The sequence below is a fragment of the Lycorma delicatula genome, chromosome 12, assembly GCF_047948215.1.
Source record: "Lycorma delicatula isolate Av1 chromosome 12, ASM4794821v1, whole genome shotgun sequence".
NCBI classification, from domain to species: domain Eukaryota; kingdom Metazoa; phylum Arthropoda; class Insecta; order Hemiptera; family Fulgoridae; genus Lycorma; species Lycorma delicatula.
Window position 1 is genome coordinate 69,243,061 of NC_134466.1, and position 16,236 is coordinate 69,259,296.

Consider the following 16,236-nt stretch of genomic DNA (forward strand, 5'->3'; position numbering starts at 1 on the left):
AATGTAAATAAATTAATCTAGTAAATAAATTAATACACGAGTAATAATATCATTAATTAACGATCGTTGTAAAAGATCGAGAATAGTCTTTATTTCATTCCCCGAACAATTTTCTGTATAAATATATGCGATTCCATTTCATTACTGAAATTCTTCTATAAAGCGAATAAAAATTAATAAAAAAGTACTCCTTTTAACACAGGTTATCTCGACTTTACTCCGGTATGAAAGGCGCGAAAAATTCTGGAATTATTATTACCGGACTTTTTGATCGCTTTCGTAACAACTCTTTGCTTATTAGATAAATAGCGTTGTTGGAAGTATAAGCGTATTACGTCGTTGCAAAGGAGGTCGGTAGCAAATGTTCTGCGACTACAGCGCAATTAGTTCCTTTCCTAACCGCACGTTCAATCCGATCACCCCTTTCTTTACCTGTGTAGCCTCCGAAACCACCGTAAGGTATTACTTCAGAAGATGATATGTTATGAATGTAAATGAAGTGTAATTTTGTATAGTCTCAACCAGACCGTTCCTGAGATGTATGGTTAATTGAAACTCGGCCGCCAAAGAATACCTGTATTCACAATCTATCATTCAAATCCCTTTAAAAGTAACTGCCTTTACGAAGAGAAACCCGCCCGCCGGCTTCAATACGTTCTCATGAAAGTTGTTTATCGTTTTTATTGTTTTTATCTTATAGGCCTCGCCTAATTTTGGAATTTTTGAACCGGTTATATCGTAAGTGATAAAAAACAATTCACCTAAAAACGTAAACCGTAATCGGTTCATTGTCGTTATCGATTAACAAATCGATAACGAATCGTTATCGTACGCTATACTGTAGTGTAGTACGGTCACTCTGCTCAAATTTCACAGTCTGATTAATAGTCGATGGTAAAACAGCGTATCGTGCTGTTTGAATTTTAGCTTCAGTACCGGTTTCCTGCTCAAACTAGCTCTCTACTTATAGTAATTTGATGTAAAGAACATTATAATCTGTGTTTTCAACAAGTTCATTAGAACTTTGCCGATAAGAGTCCGCAGAACTGGACGGCACAGAGAAGTCAACGAACTAATGTTTACAGTTCTAAACGGGATCTTACCTAACAGTGAAATAAAAATGGGGAAAAAATTTTAAAAAATAAGCACGAAAACATTATAGTTCAGTACAATTAGATTTGTAATAAGAATCCTGTCAAAAACTAGGAATTTTGTTTGTTTTGTTATTGTACCGCGGGACTCGAATTGTCACTTCTTTTTTTAAAGGTGATTACGAATCGCGTCGCTAGGTAGCAGCAGTATTTGATAGTACTAGATATCGTACAAAAACTTCGATAATGTACTTGAGGTCATAAAATTTATAAGAAAATATACTACAGCTTTAATAACACAAAATGCCCTTATGTAAATGAAAATAATGAAGATGAAACAATTTTTTTAATTTCTATCCATTCATTAAAAAAATCCATCCATTAACACAAAAAACACGAACAGTAGAGGAATGTGTTGCAAATATAGCAACAAAGATTTGTTACATAAAGCAGAAATAAACTCTATCGGTAAAATTTTTATTCTACAATTAGAATTAATTGAACTAATTGACGGAAAAAAAAACATTTAATTTTAATATAAAAAGTGTGTAATGGACTCGATAAAAACCGAGGGTTACACACTTCCAAATAAGTGCAATATTACATCTCGGATCTTCGATTCATGAAGCTCATTACAATTGTTTTATTAAAAAAGAAAAAAATATTATATGACTATCAAGAAAAAAGATTGGCCGAGAAATTAAAAAAATGCATATTTGTTTGTTCTAGAAAGGCAATAAATTTTAATAATAAAATTCGTAAGATAACAATCAGTAATTCATTAAAAAAAATTATAAAAGAACAAAATGCAGTGATATCAAAAAAAAATTACAATGAAATTGTAAATCGTACGGCAAGTACGATTATATCTCGCAGATATAATTTTTTCCGCTTAAAAAACAAAGTTTCTGTAATATAAATAAAACTGTTTTTAACAAAATGATACTGATATCAAAAAAGGTAAAACACTATAATTTCTATTATCAAAATCTGTTATTAATTTAGAATTTTGTTTAAAAAATAATACATGTTCCATATATGTAATATACAATAATAGATAATAAACAATGTTTAAGCGTTTCATATAATAGGCAAAAATTAGAAAAAAATTATTTCAAAACTCTTACCGGCCCGATTTCATCTATTTACATCACATTTATAGAAATAATACAATTTTTTTTTAAGCGAAAGAAATGATATCTGCTAGACTCTTACTTGCCGTACGGTTTACAATTTCATTGTAATTTTTTTTGTTAAAAATATTATCCGATTACCTGGTTGAATTTCTTCTTTCATTTGTTCAAAATCCCTCGCCAGCCGTGTTGTTAATGCATCCATGATTCTGAAAATTAAAAAATAAATTATTACTTCCAATATATATTTTTCTATAATAGTCGAATGATATTTTACTTAGGATCATTATTTTATCTTCGTATCTAGTTGATATATCACCTATGCTGGACAAGCTGCGTATATAAAACCCACAGATTTGTTACAGAAAGGGATACGGAAAATATTTGCCCCGGACCTTTTTACGACTGTAAAACACGCGTAGCAGACGAAATACAGGAGGCACCGGTCATATATTTTTGTGAAAGTATTCTTTTTTTGAAAGTATTAAAATGTACACAGACGATCCTTGTGGTGAACAGAGTGAAGGCGACACTCGTGGGGGGATATTACAGTGGGATTGGCTTGCTTATACGAAACAACCGCACATTTGACTCGAACTTTTTTCAATATTATTGAGATTACGATACATTAAAATTTTTATCTTCAAAGCCTCTGACAAAACTTTTCTAAGTTTAAAAGGATTAACAACGCCCGCGCGTGCACATACAAACACGCAACAGTTTTGTAAACGATTTTTTGCTGGACTTCGACGTTTAATGAATGATCCAATGATGCTCTGATATCAGATAAAATAATATATATACCTAGCCCCCCCCCCCCCCGTAACGACTTCGCCCGCGCTGTATAGTTGCTTGTGTTTTCCGTGGGGGTAAATCTTGTTTTATGTTTTTACAGGACCCAGGTGCTGCCAAGACCAAAAAAACAAAAATAATTTTTAAATATATATCTCAAGAATATTAGCAAGCCTAAAAAAAATAAAGCATCCGCGTCGCGGCTGCACCCGAGCTATACGGTTATTTCCGTTTCCCGTCGCGGTCACGGCTTGCAGGTTTACGGCTCGCTTCACTCGCCCCTACCGTTCTAGTCTGAGGGCTCGACTCCCTTGACCCCGCTGCCTGTACTCGCGCCTGTTAAATAATGATAAACAAAAATTAAATCCGGTTCAATTTATAAAAAAATATTAGTGTATTTTAATTTCTTCACAGCAACAATTCAGACAGTACAGGACACGAAATTTTGAGCGATGTAAGAATGTGGGTTTTAAAACGACCGGCCTCTTAAAATAATATCTTAAAATATTAGTTATAACTGGTTACCCGTACGAAGTACGGGTAAAGATGTATTTTGCCAGATTCTTAGCGTTACCAGACAAATACCTCCTTCTTTTTGCTGTTTAGCCTCCGGTAACTACCGTTTAGATAATTCTTCAGAGGATGAATGAAGATGAAATGTATGAGTGTAAATGAAGTGTAGTCTTGTACATTCTCAGTTCGACCAATCCTAAGATGTGTGGTTAATTGAAACCCAACCACCAAAGAACACCGGTATCCACGATCTTGCATTCAAATCCGTGTAAAAATAACTGGCTTTACTAGGACTTGAACGCTGGAACTCTCGGCTTCCAAATTAGCTGATTTGGGAAGACGCGTTCACCACTAGACCAAGCCGGTGGGTGAACCAGACAAATACCACTAGGAGGTAACCGCACTTCGTTATTTATTTATTATTTTTTTTTTTTTTTTTATTTATTTATGTTTTTTTGTCAAATATCCGGAGGTGCGTGCGGCCAGTAGCGTCGAACATACAGTAACAGTGGCCGCGTCGGTTAACCCGCCGCGCCGTACAGTGTAGCATCTCTTAAAAAATCGAAAATTTAAAAACCCAAAAATGCCTTTTAGATGTGTATATAAAGAGTATTTGCAAGCCTCAATCTAGCAAATATCTCGTTCATTATAGTCGGAGACGGGGAAAATTTGCAATCCTTTTTTTTCTTTTTCAGTTTAGCCTTCGGAAGCACTATCAAGTACTTCGGAGGATGAATGAGGATGATATGTATAAGTGTAAATGAAGTGTAGTCTTGTACAGTCTCAGTTCGACCATTCCTGAGATGTGTCGTTAATTGAAACCCAAACACCGAAGAACACTAGTAGTATCCACGATTTAGTATTCAAATCCGTATAAAAATAACCTGCCTTTATTAGGATTTGAACATTAGAACTCTCGACTTTCAAATCAGCTGATTTTTGAAGACGCTTACACCACTAGACGAACCCGGTGGGGGTTTGCAAACGTTGTTTATTTTATTTACCTTTCTTCATCCTTCTTAAATGAATTTTTAAAAAAAATCTAGAAATTATTTTTTGGATATTTACATAAACATCACACGCGCAACAAAAATGAAGTCGATTCTTTTATTTGACACCTAGAAATTAAAAAAAAAAAGACCGGATTCAAAAACCCATTTTAACCCTTTATACTCGGAATTTAAAAAAAATCTTGTAATTGTTTTTTAGATATTCAAGTAAACATTACAATTACAAAAAACAATTTGATATCTTTATTTTTTACCTAGAAATTAAAAAAGTAGTAAATTTCATTGTTACTCCAATTTAACCTTTACACTTGGAATTTCAAAAAGTCCTTTCTTAGCATGCACTTTTTTTTCTTTGGTTTTATACATACGCTCCCGGAGCCGGAGAGCAAATAAGCATAGCTCAGCTCCTGGAGGTGTCGTCGCCAACTCAACCTAACCAAGAGCCACCCGGGTCTTAGTCGTTAACAGTTTCCTTGCCTCTAATCGGGTATCCCGCGGGAGCCCCAGCCGGGTCTCGGTTTTAACAGCTCGAGGACGACGGAGTCCTCTTATGTCTTATCATAGTGTCTTATCATCGTCGCCTAGCCCAGCAAGCCCGGACTAACGACGAATCCAGAGGAGGTTCTCCATAACCTTCTCGCTACCTTGTCTTCCTGCATTTGTGCTGCAGTATCGTTGTTATATATTCTGACATAGCCCTGAATTTGTTGATTCCAGATAGCATGTTCGGTAATATCGTGTCTACATCGTGAGGTCCAGTTATTTGTTTGTAGATGCCACTTTCAACCATCCACCGAAGTCATATTCTTCGCAGTATAGGCATTCGGAATTGAGAGCCCTCCTCCTATCAAAAAGAAATGACCCCGTCTCCCGTTAAGAACTGGGTCAGCCAAAAATTGAGTTGGTCAAATTTGCGGTCAACCTATGGTGTAACCTGTTTGATTAAGCTGCGGGTCCAACGCCCCGTTTATGATTGGTTTGCTTGGCATTTCTCCCGCCATCACCCCATTCGGTCGCCCTAAAGCATAAGACCAAATGTCTGCCAAAAAACGGCTACTGAGCCTCAAAACAGTTAAGCGACCAGTATCCTAAATAGCTCCTAGAGCTTACTTAACAGTGTGAGCGGACTAAACGCGGTGCCATACACCACCGGCTTATATGCTCCGACCGCTCACTTGTCATATATTTGCTAAAATGGGTAGGCACACCCCGTCAACTACTATCGTTGATGATTGATTCCACCTCCTCTGATACTCTCTATCATTCCCGCCCGAGCAATTACTTTGTGTCCTCCCCTAATGATGTTACACCGCATCACCGCCAACTGTAGTAGAGGGGAAACTCCAACAATTACTAAAGCAGCTTCTGTTGAAACTGCGGAGTAGGCAGACGTGATCCTGAGGGCTATTCTCTTTTGGGCCCTTTCCAGAATGCGCCTGTTCCGAGTCCTTTTTCCGAGTCCTTTTTCAGTGCAGTTTCCCAGACCGTGATACCATAAAGGTGTACTGAGTTTATGACAAGAGCATGTATCCTCCTGCGAGATGATCTTGGACCTGACAAGTTACTGAGCAGTCTGTGTAATACCTTTATCAATCGTTCGGTTTTTGCTGAGGTTTCTTTCATGTACCCAGATTTTCATCGGTTATTTATTTTCAGTAGTTTTTTTCTGAGCGTTGGTATATCGGTCAGCCGGTCAGGACATGGTTTTTTTATGTATATCGACGGTCATTTTTGACACGATAGCAACAGTTTCTTTCTACTGCCAGTAGATTCTGTAATAGTCGCTAAAGTAAAATTGTTTACAATTTCTAAAATGTACCTAAATATGATATTAAAAGTTTTATCAATTATATAAGAATCTTTTTTCAAAATTTGTACCTCTACAATTTAAAAAAAAATATATCGTTTGTATAATAAAAATAGAATTTTATTTTAGTTAAAGCATAGATTTATAATTAAAAAAAAAATAATTTGCATTAATTTATTCCTTCAGTAATGGCTTATTTATAAATCGAGTTAACCTTGTTATTTTTTCATGTGAATATTATAAAAGGTGAGGAATCACTTTTCAACCATGTTTGTTTTATTACGTATAGTATTTTTCTGTAATATATGAACATAAATAAAAATAAAAACCTATTTGTCCTTTCTTTAACATTGTTGTTTTTTTTTAATGAATTGATTAAAATAATTTAAATGAATAAATAATTTATTACATATAAACCGTAATTTTAATTTAAATTAAATGAAAGTGCATTATTTATGAATAAAATTAAAGGTATACCATGTACCTTTATTATGATGTCTTTTGCAGAAACTAAATTTAAATTTAACAAAAAAATGTTTTTACTTAAAAATAATTAAGCGTCGATGTCCTCGTTAACAAAAAAATGTACAATTAACCTAATAAATATGAGTTTTTATTATTTAATTTAAGAAAGATAATATTTACTGACATCACTTAAAAAAAAAGAAGATAAATAAAACCCGTATAATAAAGTGCAATATGCAGTAGAAAATTAAACGTTATTAAATATATATTACTCGTATTAATTTTATAAACGACACCCGACGACACAGTAAACCTTGACAAAGCAATAAAGCAAATATTTATACAAAAAAGCTAACGATGTAGTTTCCTAAGACATAAAAAATACGGACAAATATTTTATATTAAAAAAAAAAATAATCGTAATTAAATGAAAAATTAGTTTTGAAAATAATGAAAGGTGTCGGTCGAACTTCAAGGGTATATATTTTACGACATCAAAATTAAAAAAAAAGAAGTTCATATAGACAAAATACCCGATATTTCGTTTCATTTTCTGTTATACAATTTTGTTTTTGTTTTTTACAATAAAATTTTAATATTAAAAACGGATTGAGATATTTTAGTGAAAAAATTTGTCGGACATGTACCCATCAACATTTTCTACAACTTATATAAATTTGAAAACTTTTACCTTGAAAATTGCAAAACGGCAGTTGTTAAAATAATTTAATCATTAATCACTCCTTAAATACTAGTTGTATCGAATTATAAAAGATAAAATTTTGTCTTTTGTTTTTTACACGAGTGCCAAAAAGGAGTGTAATGTATTTAGGGTGTACGTATGTATGTTCTATCGCAGTAGCACAACGGCCGAACCGATTTAGATGTATAATCCGCGTTGGAATCCTTACGTTACCGGATATATACATACATACATACATACATACATACATACATACATACATACATACATACATACATACATACATACATACATACATACATACATACATACATACATACATACATACATACATACATACATACATACATACATACATACATACATACATACATACATACATACATACATACATACATACATACATACATACATACATACATACATACATACATACATACATACATACATACATACATACATACATACATACATACATACATACATACATACATACATACATACATACATACATACATACATACATACATACATACATACATACATACATACATACATACATACATACATACATACATACATACATACATACATACATACATACATACATACATACATACATACATACATACATACATACATACATACATACATACATACATACATACATACATACATACATACATACATACATACATACATACATACATACATACATACATACATACATACATACATACATACATACATACATACATACATACATACATACATACATACATACATACATACATACATACATACATACATACATACATACATACATACATACATACATACATACATACATACATACATACATACATACATACATACATACATACATACATACATACATACATACATACATACATACATACATACATACATACATACATACATACATACATACATACATACATACATACATACATACATACATACATACATACATACATACATACATACATACATACATACATACATACATACATACATACATACATACATACATACATACATACATACATACATACATACATACATACATACATACATACATACATACATACATACATACATACATACATACATACATACATACATACATACATACATACATACATACATACATACATACATACATACATACATACATACATACATACATACATACATACATACATACATACATACATACATACATACATACATACATACATACATACATACATACATACATACATACATACATACATACATACATACATACATACATACATACATACATACATACATACATACATACATACATACATACATACATACATACATACATACATACATACATACATACATACATACATACATACATACATACATACATACATACATACATACATACATACATACATACATACATACATACATACATACATACATACATACATACATACATACATACATACATACATACATACATACATACATACATACATACATACATACATACATACATACATACATACATACATACATACATACATACATACATACATACATACATACATACATACATACATACATACATACATACATACATACATACATACATACATACATACATACATACATACATACATACATACATACATACATACATACATACATACATACATACATACATACATACATACATACATACATACATACATACATACATACATACATACATACATACATACATACATACATACATACATACATACATACATACATACATACATACATACATACATACATACATACATACATACATACATACATACATACATACATACATACATACATACATACATACATACATACATACATACATACATACATACATACATACATACATACATACATACATACATACATACATACATACATACATACATACATACATACATACATACATACATACATACATACATACATACATATATATATATATATTATATATATATATATATGTATATATATATATAAGTTTAAATAAATTTAAAAATCTATCAAATGATCGAGTCGTTTTTGAATAACTCGCATCTCATTGCTTCATCCTGAACAATTTGGAAACCTCGTTATCTCATACGTGTGAAGTAGTTATCTTTGTAGTGTTTTTACGACTGCCAAAAAAGGATTGCAATATATTTAAGGTGTACACCTTAAATATATTACAATCCTACGTATTTATATTCCACCGAGGCAGTTCAACCGCTGAACCGATTTAGATGTATGATCCTGCGTTAGAATCCTTACGTTACAGGGTATGTCATATATCTATTTAAACATTACATATATATAAAAACACACATTATAAAGAAATTGTCATTCCCACGCCCTTTAATTATCCTATATTAATTATTCTGTATTAAAGAGCAATGCTATGACAAACTTTTCCCTATTTTCATATCTTTAATTAATGGAATTGAAATAATTATATTAATAGTAATAATACAAGTAGAACAGGTCAGGCTGCATTAATATTTGCGATATATACCGAGCGATATACACCAAATTTCATTAAAATACCTTATTCTGGTTTTTTTAAGATAAACACTTTTATTGAAAAATACAAAATTCCAGACAAAAAAGTGGAAGCGAGATAGGGATATTTTTTTTTTGTTTATTTTAATATCCTTAGTCGGATCCTTACTTTTGGTCAACATTTCCCGGGACACTCTGTATATTAAATTTATTACATTCTTATATATAATTAATCAAAAAGAATAACCTGATTTCAAACCGCTTTCTTTTATTTTTTTTTATTGCTTTTCCTGTTTAGCCTCCGATAATTACCTTTCAGATAATACTTCAAAGGAAGATATGTATGAGTGTAAATGAAGTGTAGTCTTGTACAGTCTCAGTTCGACCATTCCTGAGATGTGTGATTAATTGAAACCCAACCACCAAAGAAGACCGGTATCCACGATCTAGTATTCAAATCCGTATAAAAATAATTGACTTTACTAGGACTTGAACGCTGGAACTCTCGACTTCCAAATTAGCTGATTTGGGAAGACGCGTTCACCACTAGACAAACCCGGTGGGTTGATTTCAAACCACTTACTTGTTCAATCACGCACGGTCAGCGAATGAAATTTGCACAATTTGAAAATGCGCGTCCTAAAATTTCAAATACAAATTCCCAATATTAGCGCTCTAATGGTGTTTCGTCTTCTACTATTTAGCAAGACACAGTCCGTAATAACGGTTCAGCGTGTGTTTCAGGATCGATACAGCATCGGCTGAAAACATTAGTCGCTTGTATAAACGGTTTAAAGAATCGGAATGTTCATGTAATGGGAACAATGTAAGAAGAATATTTACAACGAATTCAAAAGACTTTTCAGCGAAGCCCGAAAACGTCCACTCGTCGAAGAACTTGCGATCCCTCTTATAAAATTCACTGGCGTGTTAAGAATTAAGCTTGCATCTATTATTACAACGGTAGAAGTTGTTTGTACAGAGTGATTCAAAGAAACGGGAAATTTTTAAAGTTGTTGTTGGTAGCCGTGGGCGATTGATACCACTTGATAAGTGGCGCCAGCCTCTCTAACGTAACCTGCCATTTAGTCGTCATGGATCCTTGGAGTGGTGCGCAACGTGCATTTGCTATCAAAGCGTTTTACAAAAACAATGACAGTGTGGAGGGAGCGCGTAGAGAATTTCGCCGTCATTTTAATCTGGGACGGCACGACCGTGTTCCATCAGCACGTGCAATTAAAACATGGATATCTAATTTTGAGGAAACCGGTTCAGCAATGAAGCCCGGTTTCAACAAGACGGAGCAACGTCACATACTGCACGAATATCGATGGCAGCTGTAAGCCAATTATTTGGACAACGTGTCATTTCACGAAACGGTGACATTAGATGGCCTCCCAGATCGCCTGATCTCTCAGGTTGCGATTACTTTTTGTGGGTTCACCTTAAAAGCAAAGTGTTCCACAGTAGACCTGCTACAACGGAAGAACTGAAGGCAAAGATCCGAGAAGCGATTGCGGAAATTCCAGTTGAAATGTTACGTCAAGCCGTGAACAATTTAACGAAGAGACTTCGTGAGTGTTTACGTAGAAGAGGAGGTTCACCTGCAAGATGTCATCTTTAAAAAATAAACTAAAATGTATGTATCCTAAAATGGCAACATCTGTACAATTACATGAAATAAAATTCATTTTCTAAAAAAAATTTCATTAACGTTATTTAATTTTTTAAATTTCCCGTTTCTTTATAAATTAAATTTCAGTGCATATACACGCACACCGAAACCCGGCAGAGTATCAGAAAAACTGGATATTATATAGTACAGTAAATGTACGAATGCGTGTTGTACGTATGCAGTTTATCAAGATATTATTGACATATCTACATAAACGAATAATCTTTTCCTGTAATACTTAATTTATATACATATTTCATCTAATATTATATTTCATAATAAAAAAATTATTATTTACTACGCGATCTATGCGAGGCAGTCCTTGAATACGACAGGTTAAACCTGTCAATTACCTATCTCTATGTACAATTAAAATAATTTACCTGTGCTATTTAAATGCAATATAGTTGAATCCAACTTTTCAGGGTCATATATTTCAGACGTTTTACTATATTAAAAAAAAAAAAAAATACGATTAGAGATTTGTTAAGTGTGTTATATAATGTATATATTATTTACTTGTAATGTTTGTAATTTCTGATTATTTATAGTGGTTTTTAAAGTAGCAGTTTAAATGATCAGCTAGAAATAAGGAAAAGATTGGTGTTTCTGGTTTGCTCGTAAGTTGAATGATGCTACAATGTGAAACGTATTACGCAGCCGAGATCGGTTTACGTAAGTGTAATTTAGCGTTATTTGATGAATTAAATAAACTGCCTTCTAATCGGTTATTATGTTCACTGCATAAGGAATCTTTAATTATCGTTTATTACTTCGATTAATTGTTTTGATTTGTAGAAGGAAGAATAGAAGTAGATTTTAGTTTAGGTCTACAGGTAATGTCGACAGTAAATTCCCGTTAAAATTCTGGTTACACCAGTAAACAGTTTTTGATGCAAGAAAGGTTTATTGTTTCTCACCTATCTATTTAGGTATAATTAAAAAAATGCCGTTTGTATTCTTTTATCACGCACAATCTTTATGTAATATTTTTTATCAGTTGCATTTTCAAAATTTCAGTTATTTTTATGGTGTTAACTAAGGTAAGAATATTTTTATATATTTCGAACGTGAATGATTCATTCTCAGATGCGTCGCGATATACATTTTTTTTGTTTGGCTTTTTCTAGGCGAAAACGCTTTGGCGTTATCATCGTCCCGACACGATGTAGTAAATGTTAAAAATTCGCAATTAAAAAATTAATTAAAAACAAAAACATCTAAACAACGATTAAAATACATTTTAAAATGAAAAAAAAAAAAACTTCAAGTGTATGTTAAGATTAAAATAAAAACACAAATGTGATATATCTGTTTAAGATATAACAGATATTATTAAACGACATAAATGGCTGAAACACAGTAATTCAAATATTTGAATACAAACGGACGGATTAAAGGAATCGTAAAACATACGATAACTTCGCGATACACAGACAGATAACGTGCAGCCGGCTTAACTACCTCTTTTACATATGTAAAATTTAGGTCCTCACAGCAAGATGTAAAGTAGCAAGTGTAAGTAGTAGTAGTAAAATGTAAGTAGTTTCTGAGGCGTAGCGCCTCAGAAAGTTATACGGGATCTCTCGCTATTTTAATGTTTATTAATGACTCGTTTCAAAATTTCCATTCGTGGTAATCCTTTTCGCAGACGATACAACTGTATCTACATCTGGAAGAAATTGAAAGTTCTTTTATAGCAGTTTAAAAATTATTCGCCGAATTAATTGTAACCGTATAAGTTTAAATACAAATAAAACCGTCGCATTGTGGTTCACTTTTTTTTTTGTCTTCAGTCATTTGACTGGTTTGATGCAGCTCTCCAAGATTCCCTATCTAGTGCTAGTCGTTTCATTTCAGTATACCCTCTACATCCTACATCCCTAACAATTTGTTTTACATATTCCAAACGTGGCCTGCCTACACAATTTTTCCCTTCTACCTGTCCTTCCAATATTAAAGCGACTATTCCAGGATGCCTTAGTATGTGGCCTATAAGTCTGTCTCTTCTTTTAACTATATTTTTCCAAATGCTTCTTTCTTCATCTATTTGCCGCAATACCTCTTCATTTGTCACTTTATCCACCCGTCTGATTTTTAACATTCTCCTATAGCACCGCATTTCAAAAGCTTCTAATCTTTTCTTCTCAGATACTCCGATCGTTCAAGTTTCACTTCCATATAAAGCGACACTCCAAACATACACTTTCAAAAATCTTTTCCTGACATTTAAATTAATTTTTGATGTAAACAAATTATATTTCTTACTGAAGGCTCGTTTAGCTTGTGCTATTCGGCATTTTATATCGCTCCTGCTTCGTCCATCTTTAGTAATTTTACTTCCCAAATAACAAAATTCTTCTACCTCCATAATCTTTTCTCCTCCTATTTTCACATTCAGCGGTCCATCTTTGTTATTTCTACTACATTTCATTACTTTTGTTTTGTTCTTGTTTATTTTCACGCGATAGTTCTTGTGTAGGACTTCATCTATGCCGTTCATTGTTTCTTCTAAATCCTTTTTACTCTCGGCTAGAATTACTATATCATCAGCAAATCGTAGCATCTTTATCTTTTCACCTTGTACTGTTACTCCGAATCTAAATTGTTCTTTAATATCATTAACTGCTAGTTCCATGTAAAGATTAAAAAGTAACGGAGATAGGGAACATCCTTGTCGGACTCCCTTTCTTATTACGGCTTCTTTCTTATGTTCTTCAATTGTTACTGTTGCTGTTTGGTTCCTGTACATTTTAGCAATTGTTCTTCAATCTCTGTATTTGAACCCTAATTTTTGTTAAAATGCTGAACATTTTATTCTAGTCTACGTTATCGAATGCCTTTTCTAGGTCTATAACCGCCAAGTATGTCGGTTTGTTTTTCTTTAATCTTCCTTCTACTATTAATCTGAGGCCTAAAATTGCTTCCCTTGTCCCTATAATTTTCCTGAAACCAAATTGGTCTTCTCCTAACAATTCCTCCACTCTCCTCTCAGGAGAAAGGAGAGTGGTTCTCTACCTGTGGTTCTCAGGTAGATGTAATGTTACTACTGATTACGCGGATATAATTCCAAATAATTATAATAATAAATTCCCCGTAAAACGAAATTTCTGGGTGTTTTATTACATGACAAGTTCTAGTGGATTAATCAAATAGATTTCGTTTATATCAAAATCAAAACGTAGTTTTGATTTGAAGCTCCTTAATAAAACAAAAACCTTGTATCATCATTATTAAATATTTATTATACCTATACATATTGTCCAGTCTAATCGGTAATGTCATTGCCTGTATCTCTCTCTCTCTCCCTGTCTCTCTCACTCTCTCTCTCTCTCTCTCTCTCTCTCTCAAAGTCAGAAGGAGTTTTGAAGATTCAAAAATGGACTGTCAGCTCTTTTATGACCACCATAAGGATTGAATAGTGTAGAATCTATATTTAGAAGATAAAATACGCTAACTTATCCCTATCTTTATATTTATGAACGTGCAATCTTTTCTAAAAATAATTACTTATTCTTAAAACAACGGAACTGTTTTCATATAACTGTTCCTATTAGTTTATTTAAAATACAATTAAAACACTTTCTTTTATAAAAACAATATTATCTACCGATAGATTTTTAAATAATACTAATTAATTGCACACGACTTACTTTTTTCTTTCTTTTTCCTGTTTAGCCTCCGGTAACTACCGTTTAGATAATACTTCAGAGGATGAATGAGGATGATATGTATGAGTGTGAATGAAGTGTAGTCTTGTACATTCTCAGTTCGACCATACCTGAGATGTGTGGTTAATTGAAACCCGACCGCCAAAGAACGCCGGTATCCACGATCTAGTATTCAAGTCCGTGTAAAAATAGCTGGCTTTACTAGGACTTGAACGCTGGAACTCTCGACTTCCAAATCAGCTGATGTGGGAAGACGCGTTCACCACTAGACCCACTAGGTGGGTCGCACACGACTTACCTGCATACAGTTCAACGTGTACACAGTTTTGTGCTCTGAATACGAGTAAATCTTCATTACCGCTTCTGAATTGTGAATTATTTTGTTGTAATTTTTATACTTATATTTAAATAATTAATATGGACTTCAAAACTTTAAACTGATCTACGTTTTATCTTCTTATCTCTCTTTTAATATTTATCATTTATCTTATAATGACGTGTAGGTATAATGACGTGTCTATCACGTCATCATATGTTCCTATCAGAATGAAGATACATTTATTTAATTTATATATATAAAATAACACTTCATAAACGAGTATAACTCAAAACATTCACTGCGGTTGGTACACAAATAGTATCTTACTCTACTAAACGGTATTTTTATGCATCTGTGTGCGCGGTCCCGTTAGCTTAGCACCGGAATGTACCGATCACTAACGCAAAATCCCGATTCGTTAGTACATGTCTCGTGGTGGTTAGGTATATAGATATTTCTTATATTATTATATATCAATATACATTA

The 16,236-nt window shown here is 32.7% G+C and overlaps 1 protein-coding gene across 4 annotated transcripts in view; it reads right to left on the reverse strand.

Moving 5' to 3' along the window:
* Positions 1–16,236, reverse strand: part of LOC142333419 (very long chain fatty acid elongase 7-like) — a 115,040-nt gene that overhangs the window by 50,415 nt on the left and 48,389 nt on the right. For 2 of the 4 annotated variants that reach the window (XM_075380481.1, XM_075380480.1), the window contains exons 2-3: positions 12,144–12,208; positions 2,366–2,433 (exon numbers count right to left, since the gene is read on the reverse strand). In XM_075380481.1, the coding sequence (XP_075236596.1) occupies positions 2,366–2,429 (64 nt within the window). In that variant the 5' untranslated portion in view covers positions 2,430–2,433; positions 12,144–12,208. The remainder of the gene's footprint in view (positions 1–2,365; positions 2,434–12,143; positions 12,209–16,236) is intronic. The other 2 variants (XM_075380478.1, XM_075380479.1) reach the window with 1 other exon arrangement.